A 27,138-nucleotide genomic window follows, 5' to 3' on the forward strand; every position below is an offset into this window, starting at 1 on the left:
TGCAGGTGACCCATGTGGTAAATGTAGCAGATGTAATGATACCATTACTGTACATAATGAAGAATCAAACCTGAAAGGAAAGTATTTTCAGGGAACATCCGGGTGTGGACACACTGACACTGTAGCCTACATGTTGTTTTGCACATAGCTAACCTCAAGCTCTGTCATTTCCTGTCTATGAATCGGCCTGTATCTGCTATGCATAGGAAGGATTAGCTCTGGTCTCTTCACACAACCAGAAAGATTTGCCTCTGCTGGTTAATTAACTCCTCTCTGTTAGTAGAGGAATGCCTACTAAACACCCTGGACCAGAGCTAAGGTGATAGTAGAGGAAGAACCTACTAAACACCCTGGACCAGAGCTAAGGTGTTAGTAGAGGAACGCCTAGTAAACACCCTGGACCAGAGCTAAGGCGTTAGTAGAGGAAGAACCTACTAAACACCCTGGACCAGAGCTAAGGTGATAGTAGAGGAAGAACCTACTAAACACCCTGGACCAGAGCTAAGGCGTTAGTAGAGGAAGAACCTACTAAACACCCTGGACCAGAGCTAAGGTGATAGTAGAGGAAGAACCTACTAAACACCCTGGACCAGAGCTAAGGTGTTAGTGGAGGAAGAACCTACTAAACACCCTGGACCAGAGCTAAGGTGTTAGTAGAGGACCGTGTACTAACACCCTGGACCAGAGCTAAGGCATTAGTAGAGGAAGAACCTACTAAACACCCTGGACCAGAGCTAAGGTGTTAGTGGAGGAATGCCTACTAAACACCCTGGACCAGAGCTAAGGTGTTAGTGGAGGAAGAACCTACTAAACACCCTGGACCAGAGCTAAGGTGTTAGTAGAGGAAGAACCTACTAAACACCCTGGACCAGAGCTAAGGTGTTAGTAAAGGAATACGTACTAACACCCTGGACCAGAGCTAAGGTGTAAGTAGAGGAATACGTACTAACACCCTGGACCAGAGCTAAGGTGTTAGTGGAGGAATGCCTACTAAACACCCTGGACCAGAGCTAAGGTGTTAGTAAAGGAATGCCTACTAAACACCCTGGACCAGAGCTAAGGTGTTAGTAAAGGAATACGTACTAACACCCTGGACCAGAGCTAAGGTGTTAGTAAAGGAATACGTACTAACACCCTGGACCAGAGCTAAGGTGTTAGTAAAGGAATACGTACTAACACCCTGGACCAGAGCTAAGATAGGCCAACGTTTCCGCTAGTTATGGAATGTAAACACAGCAGAACTGGACATAAATCCACGTCAAAACCTATTAACACTGCAAAGCAGTACGGACTAAAACCCAACACTGGAAATCCCAGTCTGCAATAACAAGGCTGCTTGTTCTTGCGTCTTAGTCAGAAATCCCCTTAGTGTTGAACAGTGAGTGAAAGTTACAGTTCCCCCAAGCACCTGACAGTAGGCTGACATCTGTACTATCAATTTGCGTAGTTTGCAAACTTCTGCTTCCAGAGTTGTTAATGTTTAACAGCTGGCTGCCTTTTCATAGTTGTTATAGATATTCTGTACTCAAGGACAACGTTTGGGGAAGAAGCTAAATCAGTCGGCATGCTGACACTCATAAACAAAGCAGATGTCATGAGATCAGGAGCATTCAGAGTGGCACATTTTCCCCCCAGATGTTTTTCTATTGAACAGATCGTGAGAGATGATGGCAGTGGGGAAAGAGAGAGCGAGGGGGTGTGTCAAAGGGCACTAGGCCAGATTCTAGCCTTTGCCGACACTATAGACAAGTGTGCCTACACTGACAGTCATCATGGGATGATTGCCTATGCTGTGTGATGTTAAAGCAGGGCCCATATCAAAAGGTATGAACTCAATACAGAACACCAAGCCTGGATATTTCAAAGAGCTCCTATCTCCTAATGTGTCATAGGTAGCTCAGAACAGCGCAGACTCTAGTGTCATCACCATCAAAGGCATATCAGTGCTTGGTGACACAGTGATTTTGGGGGGGGGGGTCCTCCTCACATATTTTGATACAAACTGTGGCTAGGAAAGCTCATTCAAAAGAAAAAAAAATGGGGCCAAGATTAGTTTCTGATAGTCAAACATGCAAAATACAACTGTAACAAGCATTTGATGAGGTCTCGCAACAACAACAAAGAAGAGAGCAAATAGCCCTCTCACAGATAACTGTTTCAACAGCTTTCTACGAGCGGATTGAAGTGTCTAAGAGGCATATTTGATATGCTCATTTGACTGCTAAACAGATTTGGAGAGGAGAGTGCATGGGCCCCCTTTTCACAGAACCCCATGTTGCACCATCAGCATATGAATAAATGAAACTTTGCGTTGCTTGGCAACAGCTTGGTTAAAAAAGGTGCTGTGACAGTGGGCTGGCGTATACAGAGCAGTGTATATTGGAGTTTTGTTTGCTACTCCTAGTGGTTTTCACATTATTATTGAAATGAGAGTCTGGATCCCCTCTATATAAAGACTATTAATTTAGGTCTAAATGTATTCTAGCAGCCAACGTCTATCAAGACTAGGTCCATTATTAATGGAGTAAAATTGGTTATTTAAAACACAAATGAGTTCCAAAACAAGGTGACACTTTGACCAATGAGAGAGCTGCAAAGTATGTGCAGGCATTCCTTAGCATGCCTGTAGCTCCATTCCTCACCACTATCACAGCTGTGATGTTGTAGCTGCTGTTTAAACATGTTCATCAGCAAATAAGCACTCCTTTAGTATGACACTAGTAGTAGTCATTGGTGTCAAACATGAAGCAGAATACAACCTTTATTTCATGTACTCCTTTGAATAGGCAATATTGGTTATTTTCCACGGTTAAGGATTGATTATGATGGTTTTGTAGCATAGACGCAAAGGCATAAAAACATAGCTAAATGTTTCATCCTATTGAAGACATGATTGTAACATAACTATTTTGTGGGGCTTAGAAAGAATGTGTCTTGTTAGTGAGGCTGGTTTTCTCATGCATTCACACAATAACAAATTAACAGCCTAAATCAATGGTTAACCAGTTCTCACAGCAAAGTAGACTAAATTACTGGAAGTTGCTCAAATGGATATTTACAATTTGTACAATTAAAATGTGTGCCTAAACTTAAATTGGGCAGAGTGAGGTGCACAGATTACGCAAAATCAGCAGACAAAACCAGGAGAAATCTAAGCATATGAAATACTTACCCAAAATATTAAGTTAAAAAGGAAAAGTAGATATTTGACAACTGGGCTGACAAAGCTGAACTCTTTATCGTAAGTCGCCAGCGCGGCTCTTTTCCCCATGGTTAAAAATCAGAATACCCAATCCGTGCGTAAATGTTGGCTATCACCTTCCTTGGTCTTTCCGAAATAGTCCAGGTAAATCAAAGCATTCATACGTGCGTTTATAGCTACTTTTTATTTACGGAGTAAATTACAGTAGTCTACGTTGTAGAGCGAGTCACTTCTCACCCTCGGTGGTGCTGGATTCCAATTACATTTCCTTATTCAGACAAGTCTAGAGAAAATAGGCTACAAACACAACAGAGACACAAGCCTACAGCAGCAGCGCAACCTTGGGTTTGTAAAGAGGGCGTCTTTCTCAGTATTGTGCGACGTGAGTCACCTGTTACAAAGTTGCTAGTGCTACTGTGATTAATGATTAACGGATGTAGCCGAATATGTAACTTTGAATTTGTTTGGTATCTGCAATGTAATCAATTACAAAACAATACAAAATAAAAAACTATTAATTTGCTTTAATGAATTAAAACATGATTAACAAACCAATTTTATGTTTGAGGCTATAGGTGCATTTGACTACATAAGATAAAACTGGTACACAAATTACACAATAAATACACACTTGCTCAATTTTACATGATTTATAGTAACACGGTGTCAAATATCTTTAACGTAAAGGGTTTGGCATTAAAGGCCCAATTAGCCATTTTTATATCAATATCAAATAATTTATGGGTAACAATTAGCTAAGTACATTAATGTAATAGATTTCATTAAAAAATGGGAAAAAAACAATTTCTCAAGCAAGAATTTTGCTTGGACTTTCTGGGAGTGGTCTGAGTTGAGAGGGGAAAACTGAAAACTAGCTGTTATTGGCAGAATTAGGAATTAGAATACTAGACTAGACTTGACACTTTTTATGATGGTCTAAAGGTCATTTTGATCAGATATTGTGTAAAATAATACATTTTAAGAATTTAAAATATAGCACTCACAGCTTTCCAAGAAAACAAAAATGTAGACATTTAGGATCTGTTTACATGTATTTTAAAGGCTATTTATACAGAAAGTGTATAAAACCTGTAAAAAAACTGTAGTTATAATTATCTGACAATATTTTAATACACACTTGCAGATATATCACATGCATTACATGTTTTTTTCTGCATAAGTCAAATTTGGATTATGCCTCAACGGCCATTCATAGACTAGTTTGGATTTGTCCCTGACCAATATGGCTGCCATTTTCACTCCATTCTGGAACTTGGAGGGTTTATAACATAGATCCCCTCTAGTAATTTAATAGGATCTCTATGTTTGGAACTCTCTTTGTTATTGGTCTATTAACCAAATTACCGCCTGGTGACGTCACCTGGCAAGCCGAAACTCCCGCCCATGCAAACCTGCTGATTAGAAGGTCCTATGTAGATTGGATTTTCAAGCAGCAACTATCAGAATTGTTTTAAACACGTTTACAGTGTTAGTTAATCAGCTGTTGTACAATTGATACAAAACATAGGAGAACTGAACTTTGACTGCAATGGGCCTTTAAATAATCAGTTCCTTTGACATTGATGTTCTCATATGATTACAAAGTTAAACAGATGCACAAAGAGAGAACAGTCAATAGTATTTATGCCTTGAATTGTGAGGAAATTCAGATTACCATGTGCCTTCATCTGAGATCACCATACTTAAAAAAAAGTGATACAAAATGAAATAAATAGGACCAAATAATTTACCCTCACGGCCTGTAATGAATGCTGTTATGCCAGGGTATTACACTACAGACCCTGTCCAGGAGGCTTTTGAGGCCTGGGACTCTCTTAGTCACTGGCAGCCTTCCAGGTAGCCCTCCTCTGGGGTCGCCCTTTAGTGCCAGCTGGCTGCCTGCTAGCACCAGACAAGTTGGATCTGTTCGTCTTATTTCTGCAAAGAGGCTATGGATTAAAGGGTCCTCTGTTCAGTACTCCATGCTCCTAGGCCTATAGAGTAGAGTGGAGAAAATACATGAATGTAGCCAACCTAAGTTGTTATGTTTTGCCTGATAAGTAGTAGTAGTAGTAGTAATGAAATTAGTGGTGGATATAGTAGTGGTGGTGAAATTGGTACACCCAATTGGCCATTTAAGATAGACTATGAAGGGTTGAAGTTGTAATGTTCACACAGCCAACATTTAGATCCATGACCATTTCTTAACCATTTGTTTGAATGCAGGACCCACCTGCCCCTTTATAAAGTACAGTACTTAGGCAGTATAGGTGACCTTAGCCTTTGACCAAGTATCTGTAATTTAATGCCAGCAATATAATGTCAAAAAGCAGAACGTACCCTACTAAAAAAAAGCAGAACCGAGACACGAGCTTGTAAAAAGCATACAATGGCGCCATCTGTCGGAATATTATTTGAGCACATTAATAATATTTCATGAATACATTTATTTTACACAAGAAGGCCACTCGAAAGCGCCTTTGTATCCTTATGGGGTCTGTAGCCCATTGAAGTTGACATTTAAAATGGTTAAGGTTCAACACACCGTCACAGCTTATTGTGAAATAGACATAAATGACTTATTCGAAATTCGTGACAGGCACGATTTTCATCACAACGCATTTCCTGTGTATTACACAATTCTCTTGACGCATTCGTGTACATTTCAAGAATTTCAATTTGCCGAGGCTAAGGTTAGCACGGTTATGGGTTAAGGTTGTAGTTAATATGCTAGCTAAGTAGTTAAAGGGTTAGGTTTTGGAGTTGGGTTAAGGTTAGGGGAAGGGTTAGCTAACATGCAAAGTAGTTGCAAAGTAGCGAAAATGCAAAAGTTATCCATGAAGAGATTCGAACACACAACCTTTGGTTTGCTAGATTTTCGACCCTCCCTTTCGTTTCTGTATTAAGTAACCTACTGTCTTTATCAGTGATTGAAATGCACTGTATACAAAATCGTGTACTGCACACGAAATCCTATATTCTTTCGTGTCTGTCACACATTTCCAATAGGCCTCACAATCTGTGAGGCAATGACCATCAATAGGGCCAGGCCGAACGGACTACTATTCCATGGGAGAATGAGTGATCTTCTGTCTTTTAAAAAATGTATCTGCAAGACAACATTCACGGAATTATGTAAACTGAAACAAAACCAATGTATAATTTTTCTTTCTAATTTAGGTGAGTATTTTGGAAATGTAGATGCATATACTTTGGAAAAGCACCAACCAAAGAACTATAATACGTATATAGATAGCACCAATAACGATAATAAGAAAAGGGGAATCCAACAACTGTAGGAAAGAAAATACAAGTCCCATGACCACTGGTTTAGTGACGTCAGAGTTTACGTGCGCCCGGCTCCATCAAGTGATCTTCCTCTGGTCGAGTATGCGGCTGTCGAGTGTCGACGGTCGTTAAACTGCGTTCCCGGTGTTAAAGCTGTAACCGGAGCCTAGATGCGCGGTCAGTTTCTAAAATTGAATTCGGTCAATCGCGTCAGAGTGTGACATCCTAGGCTGAGGTCGGGAAGGTAAGAAATGGTCCTTCATTCGCATCTGTCATGTGCGCTTTTCATTCTGTAGATAGCCATCACTTTTCCGCTACACATTCCTCTGTAACCTGAAATTCAGGTTAAAACATGTGGTTGACGTTAGTTAGCTACCTTTTATTTTGATGTGGTTGTGTTTTGTCAGTGATGACACAAGTCGCTAGGCAGCTAACATAATCAGGAACAGCCAGTTACTTACTATACACATGCTTTGATAACTTCACGTCTTTGTTGTCAGGTTTCCAGAAGTTCAGTTTAATATATTTAATCTCATGTTTAATTCTTGTTTAAATATTCTGATTTTACAATAAGTAGTCAGTCATAGCCTATACCTTTACGTCAATGCCTATACAGGAGGGTAGCTCTCCAGGAACAACGGTTGGAGAGCCCTGCTTTAGACACTGTTCTGATTAAGAGTATTGTGATCATGTTTACCATTGCCGCAGAAGTCTATAAAGTATATGATAAGAAATGGATGTCTATTTTTAGTGAGGCTGCCTGAGAACTTTCCTCTAAGTAGCTTCCAACCTGAAAGGTCAATATCCTCTGGTTTGCCATGTTGTGTAGGCCAGGCTTCCACAGTCAGCCTGAAGTGTAGTTTGGATTGTTCTTTAGCCCAAAGAATAGGCTCCTATCTCTGCATTGATTTTGGAGTGTAAACTTTCTTATGTAGAACACACATGGGGTGTATTCATTAGTTCCAACTGTAGTACAACTATTTGCAACAAAGTTTTGCCATGAAAACAAGTTTCTTATTGGACATGTTCAGGAGTTCACTTCCTGTTTCTTCCCCTTTGGTTCCTAGTGAATAAACCCCTGTTTTTCTTTTTCCACATGGAGCAGAAAGTTCATATTTGGTCACAATTTTGCAATATCAGTTCAAAAATATTTGCTTGAAAAGATAGCCCATATGCCTGAAAACACTACCCCCCCCCCCCCCCCCCCCCCCCAAAAAAATAGGGCTACTCTATTAATGAAAACTACCAGCCGCATGGTGCTCAACCCTGCTGGAGTTTGGTCAAAACAACGCTTTGCTTCAAAAACATTTTGTCTAAACAGTTACTGACTGTTTTGTCTTCCTCTCTCAGCAGAGCAGCGGGAGGAAGCAGGACGAGTGGAAAAGGAGTCAGCGAACCACAGAGAGAGAGAGAGAGAGAAAAAGCCTACTTAAGCTAGGAAACGCCCCCTTTCTCTGACATGCCCAGTGTCCTGTCTGTGTTATGGAACAACATGTAACGCCTTGCGAGGATGCGCCCCCACCGCTGATGTACCGTGTGGAACGGCCTGTGTTCGATGAGGCCTACCTTCACACCCAGCTCCTGCACCCGAGAGAGCGGAGCCCCAAGACCATCAGACAGAGACTGGCACAGCAGCTCCAGTAAGCATCTACATCGAGTTAGTGTCCACAGACCTGGGTTGTGTTTAATAGTACACACTGTACTATAATAGTACACACTGTTTTGCAACAGGAAATGAAAAACATTTGTGGTTCTTATTGGACAGGTCCAGGTAGTCCCACTCTGTTTCAGTCTGTTTTCTGCCGTAAGGCGCCTAAAGAACACGACCCTGTTACAGATCTGAACAGACTGTAGTGGTGTTGTTCTTCAATCCTGGTCATTGGGACCCACAGTGTGTTCAAGTGTTGTTCCAGCCCAGTAGACATACCTATCGGTGTTTTGATGACCGGGATTGAAGAACATTGCTGGGTGTGTGACTGGGATGTGGAATTATGCAATACCTTTTTTCAGGAAATTTGTTACGACTGTAAAAACTTATGTGAAGTTATGATTATAATTTTTTTAATCTGACAATGTTTGTCTAGTATTACACTAGTAGAAGTACACACCCATTTACTTGCTGCTTGGAAGCTTCCCTAATAGATAAGCTGATTAAACACACACACACACACACACACACACACACACACACACACACACACACACACACACACACACACACACACACCCCTACCTACTCACTCACTCACTCTCTCTCTTCCCAGCTGCTCATCAGAGAGGGCCAAAGCCATTGCTCTGAGCTTCCTGCCCATTTTAACATGGCTGCCGTCCTACCCTGTCAAAGAGTACCTGTTTGGGGACCTGGTCTCGGGCCTCAGCACGGGGGTCATGCAGCTACCTCAAGGTCAGTGGGGTTGGAGTCAGGGGTATACTGCTGCACAGCTCAGAATGGGTTTAGAGTCAGGGGCGGCACTTCTCAGAATGGGTTTAGAGTCAGGGGCGGCACTTCTCAGAATGGGTTTAGAGTCAGGGGCGGCACTTCTCAGAATGGGTTTAGAGTCAGGGGTATACTGCTGCACAGCTCAGAATGGGTTTAGAGTCAGGGACGGCACTTCTCAGAATGGGTTTAGAGTCAGGGGTATACAGCTCAGAATGGGTTTAGAGTCCAGGGGCGGCACTTCTCAGAATGGGTTTAGAGTCAGGGGTATACTGCTGCACAGCTCAGAATGGGTTTAGAGTCAGGGGTATACTGCTGCACAGCTCAGAATGGGTTTAGAGTCCAGGGGTATACTGCTGCACAGCTCAGAATGGGTTTAGAGTCCAGGGGTATACTGCTGCACAGCTCAGAATGGGTTTAGAGTCCAGGGGTATACTGCTGCACAGCTCAGAATGGGTTTAGAGTCAGGGGTATACTGCTGCACAGCTCAGAATGGGTTTAGAGTCCAGGGGTATACTGCTGCACAGCTCAGAATGGGTTTAGAGTCAGGGGTATACTGCTGCACAGCTCAGAATGGGTTTAGAGTCCAGGGGCTGCACTTCTCAGAATGGTGCTCGTTTTAATAAAGTTATATCGAAGCTGAATCATTGTTGATTGTGCTGAATGTTTGTGATTTTCCCCTTTAAAGCGACTAAAAGTCAACAACACATGCCAAATAAGTAGCCTACCAGTTTGTGCTTTGATTGAAATCAAGTACAGGTATGGCTTGTTGTTAACATGTGCTTTAAAATTCACTCACGAAACAGTAGTTACACATCATTCAAGAAGACTCCATATTCTAATGAAATGGATTAACAACGCAGAGATCAGAAGTCTGGTTTGGCAGATGCAGCTTGGAATTTCACCTGTAAAACATGACAAATTGTCATTCACGATAGGCAATCACCATCATTGACAATTTTGACGTTAGGAGGGGCTAATTTAGTGCTTGAGGGTAATAAGAAAACTACATGTATTTGAGCCAACGTGTAGGTATACACACATGTTGCATTTGGAGGATGTCTTTTCTTCTTATTCTAAAAGGATTTTATTCAATGACACATCAGTCGGTACAAACCTATAAAGAATAGTGCCACACCACTGGTGAGACCAGCCATGAGCTGAGCCAACAACAAGGCTGCTAGGCCACCAGCTTCTGCTTGGAGAAAAGGGTGTTGAAGTGGTAATGCCAGATGCTTTCTGACCAGATTGTTTTATACTAACAAAAATATAAACGCAACATGTCAAATGTTGGTTTCATGAGCTGAAATAAAAGATCCCAACAATTTTCCATACACACAAAAAGCTTATTTCTCTCAAATGTTGTGCACAAATTTGTTTACATCCCAGTTAGTGAGCATTTTTCCTTTGGATAGATAATCCATCCAGCTGACAGGTGAGGCATATTAAGAAGCGGATTAAACTGCATGATCATTACACAGATGCACCTTGTGCTGGGGACAAAAGGCCACTCTAAAATGCTCAGTTTTGTCACACAACACAATGCCACAGATATCTCATGTTTTGAGGGAGTGTGCAATTGGCATGCTGACTGCAGGAATGTCCACCAGAGCTGTTGTCAGATCATTTAATGTTTTTTATTTTTTACCATAAGCCACTTTCATCGTCATTTTGTAGCATTTGGCAATATGTCCAACCGGCCTCACAACCGCAGACCAGCCCAGGACCTCCACATCCGGCTTCTTCTGAGGAGTATTTCTGTCTGTAACAAAGCCCTTTTGTGGGGGAAAAACTCATTCTGATTGACTGGGCCTGGCTCCTCAGTGGGTGGACCTATGCCCACCAATTGCTGCCCCCTTGCCCAGTCATATGAAATCCATAGATTAGGGCCTAATATTTATTTCAATTGACTGATTTCTTTATATATGAACTGTAACTCAGCAACATCTTTGAAATTGTTGCGTTTGTATTTTCGTTCAGCATATACAGTACCAGTCAAGTTTGGACACACCTACTCATTCTTGGGTTTTTCTTTATTTTTACTATTGTAGAATAATAGTGAAGACATCAAAACTATGAAATAACACATGGAATCATGTAGTAACCATAAAGGTGTTGAACAAATCCAAATATATTTTATATTTGAGATCCTTCAAACTAGCCACCCTTTGCCTTGATGACAGCTTTTCACACTCTTGGCATTCTCTCAACCAGCTTCACCTGGATGCCAAGAGTGTGTCTTCACTTCTGCATTGTAGAAAATAGTAAAAGTAAAGAAATATCCTGGAATGAATAAGTGTGTCCTAACTTTTGACTGGTACTGTATTTATTATGGATCCCCATTAGTTCCTGCCAAGGCAGCAGCTACTCTTCCTGGGGTCCATCAAAATGAAGGAAGTTGTACAATTTTAAAAACATTTCACAACAAGTCCCTCTTTGTGGCACCTGACCCCACGACTGTACAGTAGTCAAGGTGCGACAAAACTAGAACCTGTAGGAACTGCGTTGCTGTTAAGAAGGTAGAGCAGCTCTTTATTATGGACAGACTTCTCCCCATCTTAGCTACTGATGTATCAATGTGTGTATGCACTGGGTAGTAGAACATCATTCCATCTCTCCCCCCCATCCTCTCTCCCCAGGTCTTGCCTATGCCATGCTGGCTGCCGTGCCTCCTGTGTATGGCCTGTACTCCTCCTTCTACCCCGTCCTGCTCTACACCTTCTTTGGGACCTCTAGACACATATCTATAGGTGAGCCATCCTGACGACAGAGCCGTCACGTTTGTCTCCTTTTGACAACTCGGTGAATCACATTAAACACTTCAACAAGAAAAGAAGAACTAAAACCGTCTTGGTTTAGTTAGCGGCAGCAGTTGTAACAAAATGGCCTCTGCCCAAATTGTGGCCTTAAGGAGGGCAGTTGCTGTAGTAACTTGCGACCGCCTTCTCTCCCTCTGAGGCAGGGATGAAGGAATATTTTGGCACCCGTTCAAGTCTTGGGCAAAAGCCCGTGTCAACATCTCTAGTTGCAAACGTAACAAACTAACACAAGCAAACCTGATCTGGAAATGAGAACACATTTTTAACATTCGTTTTTACATTGCTTCATACCTCGTTTACCAGACACAGTGACTTGCCCTGGCAGAGGCGCCTGGACTGGGTTCAAAGCTGTTTGCACTGGTGTGGCACTGATGTCTCCCCTCTCTATTAAACCATTACTGATAAAGAACCTGGCACCTTGGCGACTGACTGATAACCCCGAGGGGAATGGGGAGTGCTATGATAATTATTTGACCTAGGGGGAGTGCCCAAGACTTGAAGTCAAACTTGTATGATTCAATGTCATGAAATAATAATATATGCCGTTTAACAGACACTTTCATACAAAGAGACTTACAGTCATTCGTGCATATGTTTTCCATGTGTGTGGTCCCGGGAAGCGAAGCCACAATTTTGGTGGTGCATGCTCTACCTATTGAGCCACACGGGATGAGAGGCAATGGTCAGTCAGACTCAACCCACTGAAGAGAGAGTGCGCCTCACAGTTCAGTTCATTGAATTCATTTATACTTCTATTATTCTGTTTTCAGAGTGAAGATGTCATCATATTCAGTATCAATGATGTTGCCAGGTGTTAAGCCCTTTGTCTGTGTCCCTGAAGCCTAGAACTCCTAAACCCTGTCCCTTAAAAGCCCCTACCCCTAAACCATTAACCTCCAGGGGTGTCGGAAGTCAATTCCTGGAGGGCCGAGTGTCGGTTGGTTTTCGCTCCTCTCCTGTTCTTCATTGATCAGTTAAGGTCACTAATTAGTAAGGAACTCCCTGATTGTCTAGGTCTTAATTGGACACATTTTGCATTTACATTTGAGTCATTTAGCAGATGCTCTTAACCAGGGAGACTTACAGGAGCAATTAGGGTTAAGTGCCTTGCTTAAGGGCACATTGACAGACTTTTCACCTAGTCGGCTCTGTGATTTTGTACCAGCGACATTTCGGTTAGTGTTATAATGCTCTTAACCATTAGGCAGCCTGCTACCACAAATTGAAAGGAAATAGCAAAAACGGCTAACATTCAACCTTCCAGGAGTTGAGTTTGACACCCCTAATTTTAAGGCTGTGGCTGTGCTCTCTGCAGGCACGTTTGCGGTGATCAGCCTGATGATTGGAGGAGTGGTGGTGAGGGAGGCCCCTGACTCCATGTTCATGATCCAGGCCCTGAATGGCACCGCCACCAATACCACCGTCTTCATCGACACAGAGGCCCGCGATGCCAGGAGGGTCCACATAGCCGTAGTCCTCACCACCCTGGTGGGAGTCATACAGGTGGATTACACTCCCCTCTTCCACCTTCAGAAAAATGTCCCCTCAAATAACCCAGCATCCTCTCTGTTGCCACTAGCTTTCCCACCACTAGTCAGTCACTCAATAAGAGGTCAACGTTCATGCCAAAGATAAGGTACATCCATAACCTTGGGGGTTTGTGGTTTCAACCGGTTTCTCAGCGCTCACTGTTTACTCAACCATAGTGGGATCCACAGGACCGCAACTTAGTTGAACTAATGTCAACCTTCTTTATCTATGTTGACATTTATTATGCAAGTAAATCGTCATCATCTACTCTCCCCTTGTTTGTCTTTGTCTTTCTGTCTGTCTCCTTCTTTCCTTTCCCCCCAGCTGGTCCTGGGGTTGTTGCGGTTTGGCTTTGTGGCCATCTACCTCACGGAGCCCCTGGTACGCGGATTCACCACGGCCGCGGCTGTTCACGTCTTCATCTCTCAGCTTAAATACCTGCTGGGCATCCAGACCCCGCGCTTCAGTGGGCCCCTGTCCGCTCTTCATGTGAGTCACTGACGGAGTGGAGTGGTTAACTTTTAAACAGTAGTAGACAGGAAATTCATCCACCTTATAGGTGTCCGTGGATGTACTCTGCTGTAATACATGGGTATTAGGCCTAGTTTACAAGCCTGCATGATTTAGTTATAAATCGACAAATGATTAATTCCTGATAAATATAGATTGTGAGTTTTATGCAATGCTCTCTGGGACACGGACACACTCTCAGGTCTCTCACACCTCTCTCCTCCCAGAGTGTCACGGCCGTGTTCAGTGACATCACCAGCACCAACGTGACCACGTTGATTGTGGGCGGGGTCTGCATGGTGGTCCTCTACTGCGTGAAGGACCTCAACGAGCGCTTCAAGAAGAGGCTGCCTGTGCCCATCCCTGGAGAGATCATTGTGGTCATGGTCTCAACGGGGATCTCCTATGGCCTCAGTCTGTCAGAGAACTACCAAGTGGACGTGGTCAGGACAATTCCATCCGGGTAAGAGAAGGACTTTTCACACTACTGGGCCAATCCAAACCAAGCTGTACTGAACTGGCCTTCGGCCCAGCCAAACCAAACGGGTTGCTGTATGCATCCTACATGGTTACTAGAACCTGAAAGCACATTGTGAGAACCCAATATCCAAGCCAGTACGGTTCAAGTCAGCTCTATAGTGGGAAAAGGTATCGGTGACATATCATGGTCCAAAAAGTGTTTAGTGAGTCAAAATGCACAAGTAACAGCATCAGAAGACATGTACTGTACAAACAGTTGCTACTATTCAGTCAACTTTTCAGACAATATTTGTTATTTGTTTCCAGGCTGCTTCCACCTGCAATCCCAGACTTCTCTCTGCTGCCCAACTTGGTAACGGATTCTATCGCCATAGCGGTGGTGGGCTTCTCCATGGGAATCTCTCTGGCCAAGATCTTTGCTCTGAAACACGGCTACAGTGTGGATGGTAACCAGGTCAGTTTATCCACAGTACTGTAGCCATTATAGCCTTGGAGAGTGGCGATGTCAAAGAACGTCATAGCATTTCCCCCACTAATGGTTAAGGTTAGGCATGGGGTGAGGGAAACTGATCCTAGATCTGTACCTATGCGATACTTTACCCCAGATTCTAACCCGTTGTCTCTGTGTTGCCCTGTAGGAGCTGATCCTAGATCTGTACCTGTGGGATACTTTACCCCAGAGTCTAACCCGTTGGCTCTGTGTTGCCCTGTAGGAGCTGATCCTAGATCTGTACCCGTGGGATACTTTACCCCAGAGTCTAACCCGTTGGCTCTGTGTTGCCCTGTAGGAGCTGATCCTAGATCTGTACCTGTGGGATACTTTACCCCAGAGTCTAACCCGTTGGCTCTGTGTTGCCCTGTAGGAGCTGATTGCCCTGGGCCTGTGTAACTTTGTCAGCTCTTTCTTCCACACCTTCGCCATCACCTGTTCCATGTCCCGCAGTCTGGTGCAGGAGAGCACCGGGGGCAATACGCAGGTAACACACACATGCGCAGACTCAGACACACACATACATAGATGCATAGTGACTTTAATATCTACCTACATGTAATATTACCTCGACTAACTGGTGCCCCCGCACATTGACTCTATTCCGTTACCCCTGTATACAGCCTCGCTATTGATATTTTACTACTGCTCTTTAATTGTTACTTTTAAGGGCTTGTAAGTAAACATTTCTCTGTTGTATTCGGTGCATGCGACAAATAAAATTTGATTTGATACAGTGACACACACACACACCCATCCTGTTTGCTGGGCCCACACTGAGTGTATGGCCATTAACATGACACAGTTGTCCTTTCATTACATGTGTCACCTCATAACGGGAGCTAAATTGGGGCCGTGAAGCCATAAAGATTAGATCAACCACAGACGCTTCTGTGCAGACTCCAGGAAGGCTAAATGATAGGTGTGTTAACGTACCTTATCTGTGTGTGTCTTTGCAGATTGCAGGTCTGTTGGCGTCCATGGTGGTGTTGCTGGTGGTGGTGGCCATTGGTTTTGTCTTCCAGCCTCTGCCACAGGTGGGTGTAACAGTTACCGACCAACACCACCTACAGCGGGAGTTCTATGAGATGGCTAAGGAAGAATGAGGAAGGGAAACAGTCCTGTCAGAGGCACTAGCTTAATTTAATATATCCCTTGCAAAATGTCAACCAATTAAAGTTGCATTAATGTTGGAATTTGAATCGCTATCACAGTAGCCTAAGAAATAAATATTTGCATTGAAATGTCCAATCCTATTTGAATGGTAATGCACCCCGACTCAACCCCCCCCCCCCCTGTCATTTCAGACCGCGCTGGCTGCCATCATCATGGTTAACCTGCTGGGGATGTTTAAACAATTCAGGGACATCCCTGCCCTGTGGAGGACCAGCAAGATCGAGTTGGTGAGTCTGGACCGCAACACAACTCCTTCTGATTACATCTAACCCAGGGTCATTTCAGGAAGTACACTGAAATTCCAATTATCTTAAATGCTTTTCAATGTAAACTTAGAATTTGGTTTACTTTCTGAATTGACTAAAATGTAAGCAATTTAAATGATCTGACCGCATCATGACCACATCGCACCAGAAAACCCAATCGGACAGATTCCTTCAGTACATGTCATGCTATGGTAGCCTGGTCCCAGATCAGTTTGCTATGGAAGCCTGGTCCCAGATCAGTTTGCTATGGAAGCCTGGTCCCAGATCAGTTTGCTATGGAAGCCTGGTCCCAGATCAGTTTGCTATGGAAGCCTGGTCCCAGATCAGTTTGCTATGGAAGCCTGGTCCCAGATCAGTTCGCAACTCTTACAGTCACTGCATGACAGTGACTGTAAGAGTTGGATACACAGCACAAAGAGACCTGGGACGAGGCCTATACTATGGATCTGTAACCATTGTTGCTTTGGTCTGTATTGTCTTCCAGGCTATCTGGCTGGTAGCCTTTGTGGCCTCTGTGCTGTTGGGCCTTGATCTTGGACTTCTGGTGGCCTTAGGATTTGCTATCCTGAGTGTCATCTACAGAACACAGAGGTACTAAACCATCCTACTACTTCTGAAATATATTCAAGTGTAGTATTTAATATCCCCTTCACGATCACTGGTAACCATTTCATATCACCAGCTTGATTTGGAAAAAAGCTAGATTTTTAAGTTGAGTCATTTCAGTTTTAATCTGTTCAATGGAAATGTATGAAATAACTGTGCTAAAACGTTTCAATATCTCTCGCCCCCTTCTTCTCCACAGCCCAAAGAGTGTGATCCTGGGACAGGTCCTGGACACAGGCCTGTACTGTGACGTGGATGAATATGAAAAAGTAATAATGTGTCATTTTGTGATAATGAGCAACTCTCTATATGGTCTTACAGTTGCAGGCACTAAAAAGCTGGGTCTCATTACAGTATTGAACAAGTTTGTCACAAAGAAATTGTAATGGTGGACAAGGTTTTTCTAAATGAACTTGTTAGTGCCCTGGCCTGTAACTTAGTGCCCTGGCCTGTAACTTAGTGCCCTGGCCTGTAACTTAGTGCCCTGGCCTGTAACTTAGTGCCCTGGCCTGTAACTTAGTGCCCTGGCCTGTAACTTAGTGCCCTGGCCTGTAACTTAGTGCCCTGGCCTGTAACTTAGTGCCCTGGCCTGTAACTTAGTGCCCTGGCCTGTAACTTAGTGCCCTGGCCTGTAACTTAGTGCCCTGGCCTGTAACTTAGTGCCCTGGCCTGTAACTTAGTGCCCTGGCCTGTAACTTAGTGCCCTGGCCTGTAACTTAGTGCCCTGGCCTGTAACTTAGTGCCCTGGCCTGTAACTTAGCTCCCTGGCCTGTAACTTAGTGCCCTGGCCTGTAACTTAGTGCCCTGGCCTGTAACTACCCTGGGATAGAATGAGAAAGTACATGGTGTTGGATGAGCAGTGAGACCTGTGATTCTGCCTCTCTGTTCCAGGCAGCTGAATGCACAGGGATTAAGATTTTCCACTCAAACTCTTCAATCTACTTTGCAAACAGTGACCTTTATTTGAACGCCCTCAAAGAGAAGGTAATCTCAGCTGCCGTGTGTGTTTCTGTGTGTGGAATATGCAGAGTTGCATACGTTTTCATTTTTGTCCGACTATGTTACGGGTCAAGCACTTTAGGCCTAGCAAACTAGTCCATCTCTCCTGTAGACTGTAGCTACACTACAGTTCAGTGGGGGATCCTTGCATTGAAAAAAAACAGCTTGGCCCATCGTGTCTCGTCATATTTAAACATGTGTACAGACAGGAGTAGACCCAGTACATCTCCAGGCTATACGGAAAGCCCGAAAAAGAAAACTGAAGAAGGAGAGCGCAGAGAGGGAGAGCCAAAACCACAAGTCACCACAAAAAATGAGTGCTGTCGTCAAACTGGTGAGCCCATTCAATATGGTATTTTTCTGCTCCGTCACTCACAATATCACTATTTGGTTTACTTCCCCTGCTTCTTGTTAAAACACGCCACATATTGACACTGTAACCAGAACACCAGACAGACGGGCAGAATTGAAGGCCTTCACGTAGTCATTTTCTAAGAGGCTTTTGCTGTTAGCCTTGTTGTGGTTGGTTTGAAGCCAAAAGAGGTGTGATTGCCTGGTACAATTTTGGTCTTGTGTGATTGGCAGACACGATATTGGTTTCCTTCATTCTCCTATATGATTGGCTGATACAATTTCGGTCGTCTTGTGATTGGGCCAGGATTTGGAGCTGGGCGTCACTCACGAAGTGGTGGCAGGGGGCGGCTCCCAGAACCACTTGGAGGTGCAGGGGAATGGGCAAGTGGCCGAGACCCACACAGAGTCAGACTCTGAGGAGACCCGGTTCCTAGAGCCCCTCTGTCCTGTCCACACCCTCATTCTGGACTGGACCCCCGTCAACTTCATAGATTCTGTGGGAGCCAAAGCAATCAAGTTGGTAAGGGACCTTATCTCGACTCGCAGAGCACTGGGGTCTGTTCAGAAGTGTAACATTACAGAACAGATATGCCTTTCTGTCATGCAGAATTAGGCGTAATGTCAGCTTTGTTCATGACATTTCTATCATAATGTTGGGCTGAACAGGACTCTGGTGTTACTTCTGATCGCCTCTTAAGTTTCCAACTTCATCATTTCATGGTGTTCTCATGAGTTTTCCTCTCTGCAGGTGATCAAGGAGTATGCCGCTGTGGATGTGTGTGTCTTCATCGCTGGCTGCAGCAGTGAGTTATAACATACTGGTCTAGATTACTATTAAAAAACCTGAGGGTAACTGAACTAGAGGTTGTTTAAGACACTAGCCGTAGCAACGATAACACTAGTCAGTTAGATATAGGCCTACCTACCAAACTGTGTGTTGTTTCCTAACAGGAACTCTGCTGGCTGAACTCCGCACCCTGCAGTTTTTCACCGGGGTCGTGGCCCCAGAAATGGTCTTCCCCACCGTCCATGACGCCGTATTGCACTGTCGGCGCCGGACTGCCCCGCCCACCATCACTGCCATCCAATGACATTGTCTGACGGGGACATCAAGGGGGAGGGGACACAGGGCCACATGCACCTAAGGCTGCTCTAAAGCCATGTTCTCATTGGCAGTTTGAAGTGACTCAAATCCTTTATTATATATAGATATATAAATAATTCAAATCTGTTCCTTTTTTCCTGCAGTCTGAACAGGAAATGGATTAGGATACTTCTAGCCACATTTCAAACCACCTTCGTAGGTGGTTTGAAGTCAGGTACAAATCTGATTCCTGGCTATCTGACGTGTTTGAACGGTAAAATCTGATTTATTTGCCCTCAAGGTGTTTTTAGACTTATTTGGCATCTCTTGATGCTTGCTAGCTACTCTGACAAGAACGTGGTAGCTAACTAGCTTGTTAATTGTTTAAAATTATTTTGAACATTCAAAGCAACTGGGAAACGTCCATGGCAGGAGTCGTCACCTTAGCCTGCTACTTAACTTCTGAGTGCTAGGAAGCACAAACACCTACACCACTGCACACACACCTGTTGTTACTATGATAACTAGCATAGCCATGTCAGCAAATGACTGATGTCTGAACGAAAATGAATTTAAAAAACTGATTTGAGCATTAAGGCCTGCAGTGTGAACAAGGCTTAGGTGACCCGGGGGAGTTCGGGCTGGAGACCTCCAACCAGCAGCACCGGAGACAGTCTGAACGCCCATCTCCAAGTGCAACTTCTTGTTTTAAGCAGAGATAAATATATTTAATAAAGATGGGTTTTGTTTTATTGCTAACATTCCTACGGGCTGCAGCGTGCAGGACTCTTGGCGTTTTATGCTAAGAGCAAGTCATTTATCAATTTACTGCGTCTTTGAAATGGTTTCAAGCACTTGTGTTCTTCACAGCATTGTCTCAAAGTAGAAGAGAAATAGCAACACTCAGGTTTTAGGTCACATGTTGAGTGCGTCTTTTCAGAGCATCCCCATTAGTGGTTACATTTGAGATCCAGGAGAGCAACACTGAATAGGCCCACCACTGTAGCTCTGACATGTTGAATAGATGGTACTTTTACCATGTTTTTCTCAAAGATTGGCCTCTTGTTACCCCTTTCCTGCTGAATATCTAAGAAATGCATCATTACAGTTTGTCATTGTACAATTAGTGTGCAAATCTACAATCTACTCAGGTAGGCCACTTCACAGCTGTTACTCGTACTATTCTTTTCAAATAATCTGCTGTTTTGTCAAGTGTCTTTCAATCAGTGATATGCAGCCGAACACTGCGTTTGGTCCGATTCAAGTCACTCATCTAGTGCTGTATGTTGTGTTGGTACAAAGCTATGAATTTGTACATTTGAAGTTATCAATATTTTTGTGGTAATATATGGATGGTTTAAATGTACTGTACATATCTTACGGCTTGACTTTTACATCAATAAACAATGCAGTTTTATAGTACAGGTCAATGTGTGATTGAATGAAAACTAGAAAATGTCCAAACTGGAATAAACTTTATTTGTGTAGGTAATGTTTAATGACAGAAAATGAGCATTGACTCTCCTCCCCAGCCTCTTGGGAAACAACCCCAGATGCAGACAGCGCTGTTTAGTTGTAGGTCATGTATCTTGGGGTGGCGCTGAACTTGGCGTAGGACTTGATGACCTTGTTGACCGCCTCCAGGAAGTCCTTCTCAGTGGCGATCTTCCGGCGGGCGCGGATGGCGAACATACCCGCCTCCGTGCACACGCTGCGAATCTCAGCACCTAATAGGACAAAACAAACGGTGTGATTGTTTCAGATTGACTACCTTGCATCCCAAATATGTCTTAACAGGGTGTGGGCTACATGGTTGGAGCCAGTCATTGGGCTGCAGTAGAGTGCAGGGTAGAGAATTCCAACGCAGCCTTTATACATGTCAGTTACTAAAAATAGTGGTGCCCCCTTGTGTCGCATCACCGGAACAACAGTGTTGGGTCATCTTACCTGTGCTGTTGGGACAGAGACGAGCCAGCAGCTCGAAGCGGATGTCTCTCTCCACGCTCATGGAGCGGGCATGGATCTTGAAGATGTGAGTACGACCCTGAAACAACACCTCATTCTTTACCACACGGCCAGGCCACTCTACATTCATATCTTCACTATTCATACAGTAGGAATAATTGTTGGCAGCTAACTTCATTCGCTACTCATTCATCTTCATGCATTTTTTATTACCACCTATGTAAGCTATTCCTCTGCATATTCACCAAGTCAGGAGGAGTCCGGCTACGTTCCAAATGGCACTCTGTTCCCTAATATAGTGCACTACTTTTGACCAGCCAAATTGCAACCTGTTCCCTAATATAGTGCACTACTTTTGACCAGCCAAATTGCAACCTGTTCCCTAATATAGTGCACTACTTTTGACCAGCCAAATTGCAACCTGTTCCCTAATATAGTGCACTACTTTTGACCAGCCAAATTGCAACCTGTTCCCTAATATAGTGCACTACTTTTGACCAGCCAAATTGCAACCTGTTCCCTAATATAGTGCACTACTTTAGACCAGCCATATTGCACCCTGTTCCCTAATATAGTGCACTACTTTAGACCAGGATCCAAAGGGAATAGGGTGCCATTAGGGACTGGAGTCAGAGTTACTCTCGTTCTAATCAGACATGGTATTAACCTCCAGGTCTGGCAGGCTGAATTCAATCTTCCTGTCCAGTCGCCCGGGCCTCATGAGGGCCGGGTCCAGGGTGTCGGGCCGGTTGGTGGCCATCAGGACCTTGATGTTCCCCCTGGGGTCGAAGCCATCCAGCTGGTTGATGAGCTCCAGCATGGTCCTCTGGACCTCATTGTCCCCACCGGCACCGTCATCAAAACGGGCCCCTACAAGACAAGACACAACCCACATGGAAGTAGAGGCACAACCACAGACAGGGCTACTATTTCTGGTGACAAGATGAGCACCCTGTGCACGTCAAGCTGCCTCCTGCCCTATGGGTTGTTCTGGCTCGGACAAGGCTACTTACTACCACTTCTTGTGAAATGCATAAATGTGTTATTTTGTAGAGTTGTCTTGCATTTAAATCAGTACACAAGTTTAAATTTTTTAAGTGCTGACCTCCAATAGCGTCAATTTCGTCGAAGAAGATGAGACATGCCTTCTTGGTTCTGGCCATCTCAAAAAGCTCCCGCACCATTCTGGCACCCTGAGGAAGAGAAACAAGTACAGAGAACAAGGTAAGCTTACACCGATTCAGGACCACATTCCTGAGTTAATTCTCCATCATCCTGAGTTCTCAAATCTATTCAAATACAACTTGATTGTGACTAGCTCTGGGTTGAAAACAATATTGATTGTGACTAACTTGATTTTGTGACTAGCTCTGGGTTGAAGTTTACCCTATATACAGATCTAGGATCAGCTTCCCATCCTCCGACCCTAACCATTATTGGGGGAAATTCTAAACTGACCCAAGATCAGTGTCTAGGGGCAACTTCACCCTCCACCATTGACTCACCTCTCCCACGTATTTCTGGACCAGCTCTGAGCCGATGACCCTGATGAAGCAGGCATCGGTGCGGTTGGCCACGGCTCTGGCACACAGGGTTTTACCTGTACCAGGTGGGCCGAACAGCAGAACCCCCTTCGGGGGCTCAATACCCAGGTTGACAAACCTCTCGGGCTGAAAGCAGAACAGACAACGAGAGGAGACATAAGCAGAGGTACGAAGGATCCAATATGTTTTAAGTGTACAAGATGTCTAATAACCCTGCCACAAATGCAGGAAATCTGAGGGCACTCACCCAGGTCTTTATTGCCTTATTGATACCTTCTCATTTAAATGTCACGAATGTATAGTTTATACATATTTTGTGATATTCGGTAGAATGATTATAAATGACAAATTGAGACACTTACATGGAGCAGTGGGGTCTCCACCACCTCCCTGAGCTTCTCAATCTGCTCTTTACATCCACCCACGTCACTGTAGGTCACATCAGGCTTCTCCTCCACCTAGTAGACAGAGACAGGGAGAGACATTGCTGTTAGTTCAGGTAGCTACAATACTTTGACAAGCATCCTTATTTCAGGCCATGGCTGTAAACATTAAGCACCAAGCAGGGAGGCACTACTTGAGGTGTATTCACTAGGAACCAAACTGAACCAAAGGGGGAGGGACCTACCTGAATTTGTCCAATAGAAACTCTGTTTCAAGGAATTTCCCATTTGCAGTAAACAGTTTCAGATGTTGGCCTTCATTGCACTGATCTGAAAGCGCTGACCGGGTGAAAGCCAACCTAAGGATGAGCTTCCACCATATTGTTTTCACCCGTCAAGTACTTTCCCAATCGTTGCAGATGAAGGTGAGGAAACAGATCTTGAATTGAGATCAAGCGGTTGTGTCACGTCTTACCTGCATCATAGTGACTGTGGGGTCAATCTTGGGAGGCAGAGGAATGTGGATCTGGTACTTGTTTCTGTCCACACTAAAAGATAAAACACAAGATACTTAAGTATCTAACAATAATACCTTACCTATGCAATATTGGACATTGGCACACGTGATTCCTATTGAAGTAAGATATCACCCTTCATCCTTACCCGACTCTCATACCCTCCTCTATGTCAGTGGGGGCCACCTGGTCACTCAGGTCCACCACAAACTTGGCAAACTGCTTCACATTGATGATGTACTTTGGATCTTCAGAGTCAGCGTTGATGATCTTTGTGCATCTGCCACAACAAAATACAACAAGCATGTGGGTGTTTAGCTCAAACTAGAAAACAAAACCTAATAAAAAAAGATCCATAGTTTTTTAATACAGTTAAGTCTATTACATGATGCTGGTGAGATACAGTAAATTGAGAAGTGTGCCATACCTTGCCACCTGCAGTGGCTGCTCACTTTGCAGAGTCTGTTTGTCTGCAGCCAGATCCCAAAGTGCAGGGGGAGCCAGGCCAGTGTCCGATTCCTTAATGCCTGCATTGTTAGATAGCTGAGGTTAGTGCACATACACTACCTGTCAGACGTGAAAGCAACAAATCACAGATGTTCTGCTATCACTAAGGAAAAGAAAGACACATTCTAAATGTTTTTCAAGCATTGTGGGAGGGTAGATTTTATTTTATTTCACCTTTTATTTAACCAGGCAGGCTAGTCGAGAACAACTTCTCATTTACAACTGTGACCTGAACTCAATCCCTATTCAATATACACTACCAATGTTAAATGAGTGATAATGCACATGGATGTTACGGATAATCACATTGCTGCCTACCGGTTAGTTCATTGATCTTCTTGAGCAGGTTTTGGATGTCATCTTCCACTTGCTTAATCTGTCTGGAGTAAGTGCTCTGGCCCTGTTCACAACCAGCAATACAAAGATGTCAGTCACAAAGAATTGCATGTTTTCCAGTGAATGTAGGCTATGTAGTTGTTGTAGCAGATAATGACATTTCAAATCAGTGATAATCAACCTTTAATCAATAGCTATTAACTGGAAAATGAATTGGCCTGTCCTACACCATTAGACAACATCACAGGGGTCATTATGATTATAGTTAGGTCTACAAGATGTAAAATAGTAATCAATTAATGTACAGGTATAAACTGGCTCATACTTACATAAGTTTTCAATAAGGCAATGTCTCCTTCATCCAAAGCTGGAGGGCAAAAATTTACATAACATTCACGAAGAACCAATTCGTAGCTATTAAATATGCAAATATTATTACTATAATAGCTTGTCTTTACATCCAGGCATAATTGATAACAATTTAAAGAACCCACCGTGACATAGGTGTCCAAAACAAAACTGGCAAACTGTTCATTAGCCAAGGCTAGCTAACATTAGCCCTGGCTGGATAACTAATGATATTAAGCCATACTGGTAAAGATCACCGTGGCTTGTTTGATTTTTGTTAAGTACCTATCTAGCTCATATTGTTATTAACGAGCTAGCTTTGTTAAAGTATTCACATTAAATGACTTAAATTAGCTAACGTTTGCTAACTGTCGTACTGACCAAGCTAGCTAACGTTAGCTAAAAAATATAATCACATACATCTGATAGGTTTATCCTCCTCTTCTTTGGCATCTTTGATTTTCCTTTGATCGCCTCCCAAATAATCTGGCATTGCTAATGTTATTCTGTGTATAAAGTTTTACTAGAAGATTTTGTGCTTCAGCACAACAAGGATTACACAGCAGGTTTGTTACTTCCGCTGTGCACAATTAACCGGAAATGGGGGTCGGACCTTTATTTGACGACCATTGTCATAATGTTCCAAGTTTTTTATATATATTTTATACAATCAATGTATTTTATACAACCAATATCTGTTCAAATGTATGAATATTCTTAACATATTTAAGCGACATACTTAATACTAGTATAACTCGTTTGTGAGAAGATCGTCTCTGAAATTTAAAAGTATTATTTAGGAACTAAATATAAGGTATCCTATGTGGGATTTCGGAATTATAAGAGTGTAAACCAGGTCTACCCAGTAAGGCACTTGTAAAAGCAGGCCCATGTGGTGTGCTGAAAAACCGGGCGACATACTAGCACTTTAGAAAGCATTTAACTGAATACATTTCACAGCTGAATGTTATAGCACACCTTTCCAATATGCTAATAGAAGCATTAGAAGGGGATGTTACAGTCGTCTACTGTAATGCCATTGCTGGTAAGCATTGAATGAGAGTGAAAATATTGTTGATACTGACACAATTCGCTATTATGTAGCTAGCTAGCAATCAACTATGCTAGTTAACTACCGGTATATCAGAGAACAGCTAACGTTAGCTAGTTAACGCATACTAGTATGAAGTGTTATTTAATTCATATTGTTAATACAATCATTGTAGCTAGCTAACGTTACTGTCTATGAAAATTGTTACGCTAACTAGCTAAATGACTAAGAGGGACATAATTTATGTTGTGTTTCCTGTTGCTGAATCTTAGTTTTGAATGCTGCACAGATTTGTTCATATACTGTAGCCCCACATAGCTAGCTATAACACTTACCATGGCAATGTTTTGTTCATTTGTGGACATTTAGTGATACTTTTAAAAAAATGAGGACAACTCAACTTATTAAAGGATATTTGACAGTCCTAGCTTACACTTACTCATACAAAATGTATGTTTTGTTAACAAGGGAATTGAAGTTGTTTTGGTAGGTTGCAGAATGTTATTCTCAGAGAGAGAATGCAGCCAGATGGAGGGGATAATGGTTGCCCTCCTCTCCCTCAGCCTCAGTGCAGATCGAGGTGGAACCTGTTGGTCGGTGGTTCGAGGCCTTTCTGAAGAGGAGGAACAGGAATGTATCGGCCTCCTTCCAGGAGCTTGAGGAAGAGGAGGAGCTGTCTGAGGAATCTGAGGATGAAGAGCTGCAGCTGGAGGATTCCCCCAGCTGAGAACACTGGACCCCAAAGACTGGAAGGTAGTCAGGTGTATTCATTTTGCCGATTCTATTGAAAATAATTGAAACATACCTGAATTTGTCCAATCGAAACACTCATTTGCAACTGTTGGACTAATAATTACACCCTAGATCAGCTAGATGAATGCAAGAAGTGTGCAAGGCGGGTATTAAATGGGTCACTCTTCATTACTAAAATTTTTCTCTTGACCTGTTGTAGCAACCTCATTATGGGTATGGGGGAAATTGTTGTATCGTGTAGTAGCCTAAACCTATTGACGTTATATTGAGCTGGGTGAATGAAATATGAATGGCACTCATCCCATATGCTGTAATAGAAATAAGGCCATGCTCATAAAACAAATCGTCCTCCCTCATCTTAAACAGCACCGACTGCCACTGAGTTAGACGTTAGTCAGTGGGACCTCCCTTCAGAACCATTAGGAACACTGTGTATTGAATTCTACTTTTGGGAGTACGTAGTAAAGGATGTTTCCTCCTTGGCGTTTCTCTTTT

At 43.2% G+C, this 27,138-nt stretch overlaps 2 protein-coding genes across 5 annotated transcripts; one reads left to right on the forward strand and one right to left on the reverse strand.

Moving 5' to 3' along the window:
- Positions 1-6,500: 6,500 nt before the first annotated feature.
- Positions 6,501-20,663, forward strand: LOC109877279 (prestin-like). 4 transcript variants are annotated; one of them, XM_031819282.1, is made up of 18 exons: positions 6,504-6,734; positions 7,841-8,147; positions 8,755-8,894; positions 11,567-11,677; positions 13,062-13,249; positions 13,601-13,765; positions 14,014-14,249; positions 14,573-14,720; positions 15,130-15,243; positions 15,716-15,793; positions 16,064-16,159; positions 16,683-16,789; positions 17,004-17,073; positions 17,696-17,788; positions 18,009-18,137; positions 18,462-18,677; positions 18,906-18,960; positions 19,109-20,663. In XM_031819282.1, exons 3-18 carry the CDS (start codon positions 8,879-8,881, stop codon positions 19,246-19,248), a joined length of 1,962 nt encoding a protein of 653 aa, XP_031675142.1. In that variant the 5' UTR covers positions 6,504-6,734; positions 7,841-8,147; positions 8,755-8,878; the 3' UTR covers positions 19,249-20,663. The 4 variants fall into 4 exon arrangements, with proteins under 4 accessions (XP_031675141.1, XP_031675142.1, XP_031675139.1 ...); XM_031819279.1 differs by having other exon boundaries at positions 6,505-6,734; positions 7,841-8,130; XM_031819280.1 differs by having other exon boundaries at positions 6,505-6,734; positions 7,844-8,130.
- Positions 20,664-20,699: 36 nt separating this feature from the next.
- LOC116368898 (26S proteasome regulatory subunit 7) lies at positions 20,700-25,472 on the reverse strand. Its single transcript, XM_031819283.1, has 12 exons — positions 25,260-25,472; positions 24,821-24,858; positions 24,474-24,555; positions 24,076-24,175; positions 23,797-23,928; positions 23,609-23,681; positions 23,113-23,208; positions 22,712-22,876; positions 22,312-22,399; positions 21,874-22,076; positions 21,189-21,285; positions 20,700-20,968 (listed from the first exon to the last, which is right to left on the reverse strand). Exons 1-12 carry the CDS (start codon positions 25,330-25,332, stop codon positions 20,811-20,813), a joined length of 1,305 nt encoding a protein of 434 aa, XP_031675143.1. The 5' UTR covers positions 25,333-25,472; the 3' UTR covers positions 20,700-20,810.
- Between the last annotated feature and the right edge of the window lie 1,666 nt (positions 25,473-27,138).

This window comes from Oncorhynchus kisutch, unplaced genomic scaffold (assembly GCF_002021735.2).
Source record: "Oncorhynchus kisutch isolate 150728-3 unplaced genomic scaffold, Okis_V2 scaffold2014, whole genome shotgun sequence".
NCBI classification, from domain to species: domain Eukaryota; kingdom Metazoa; phylum Chordata; class Actinopteri; order Salmoniformes; family Salmonidae; genus Oncorhynchus; species Oncorhynchus kisutch.

Excerpts from the sequence above, each read along its gene's own strand:
- LOC109877279 (XM_031819279.1), top strand. The coding sequence starts at position 7,973 with ATGGAACAACATGTAACGCCTTGCGAGGATGCGCCCCCACCGCTGATG. Across the intron at positions 13,766-14,013 it reads GGCCCCTGTCCGCTCTTCAT|AGTGTCACGGCCGTGTTCAG; the intron begins GTGAGTCACTGA and ends CTCTCCTCCCAG. Across the intron at positions 18,961-19,108 it reads CTTCATCGCTGGCTGCAGCA|GAACTCTGCTGGCTGAACTC; the intron begins GTGAGTTATAAC and ends GTTTCCTAACAG.
- LOC116368898 (XM_031819283.1), bottom strand. The coding sequence starts at position 25,332 with ATGCCAGATTATTTGGGAGGCGATCAAAGGAAAATCAAAGATGCCAAA. Across the intron at positions 24,176-24,473 it reads GAAGATCAATGAACTAACCG|GCATTAAGGAATCGGACACT; the intron begins GTAGGCAGCAAT and ends CTAACAATGCAG. Across the intron at positions 22,877-23,112 it reads TGGAGACCCCACTGCTCCAT|CCCGAGAGGTTTGTCAACCT; the intron begins GTAAGTGTCTCA and ends TTCTGCTTTCAG.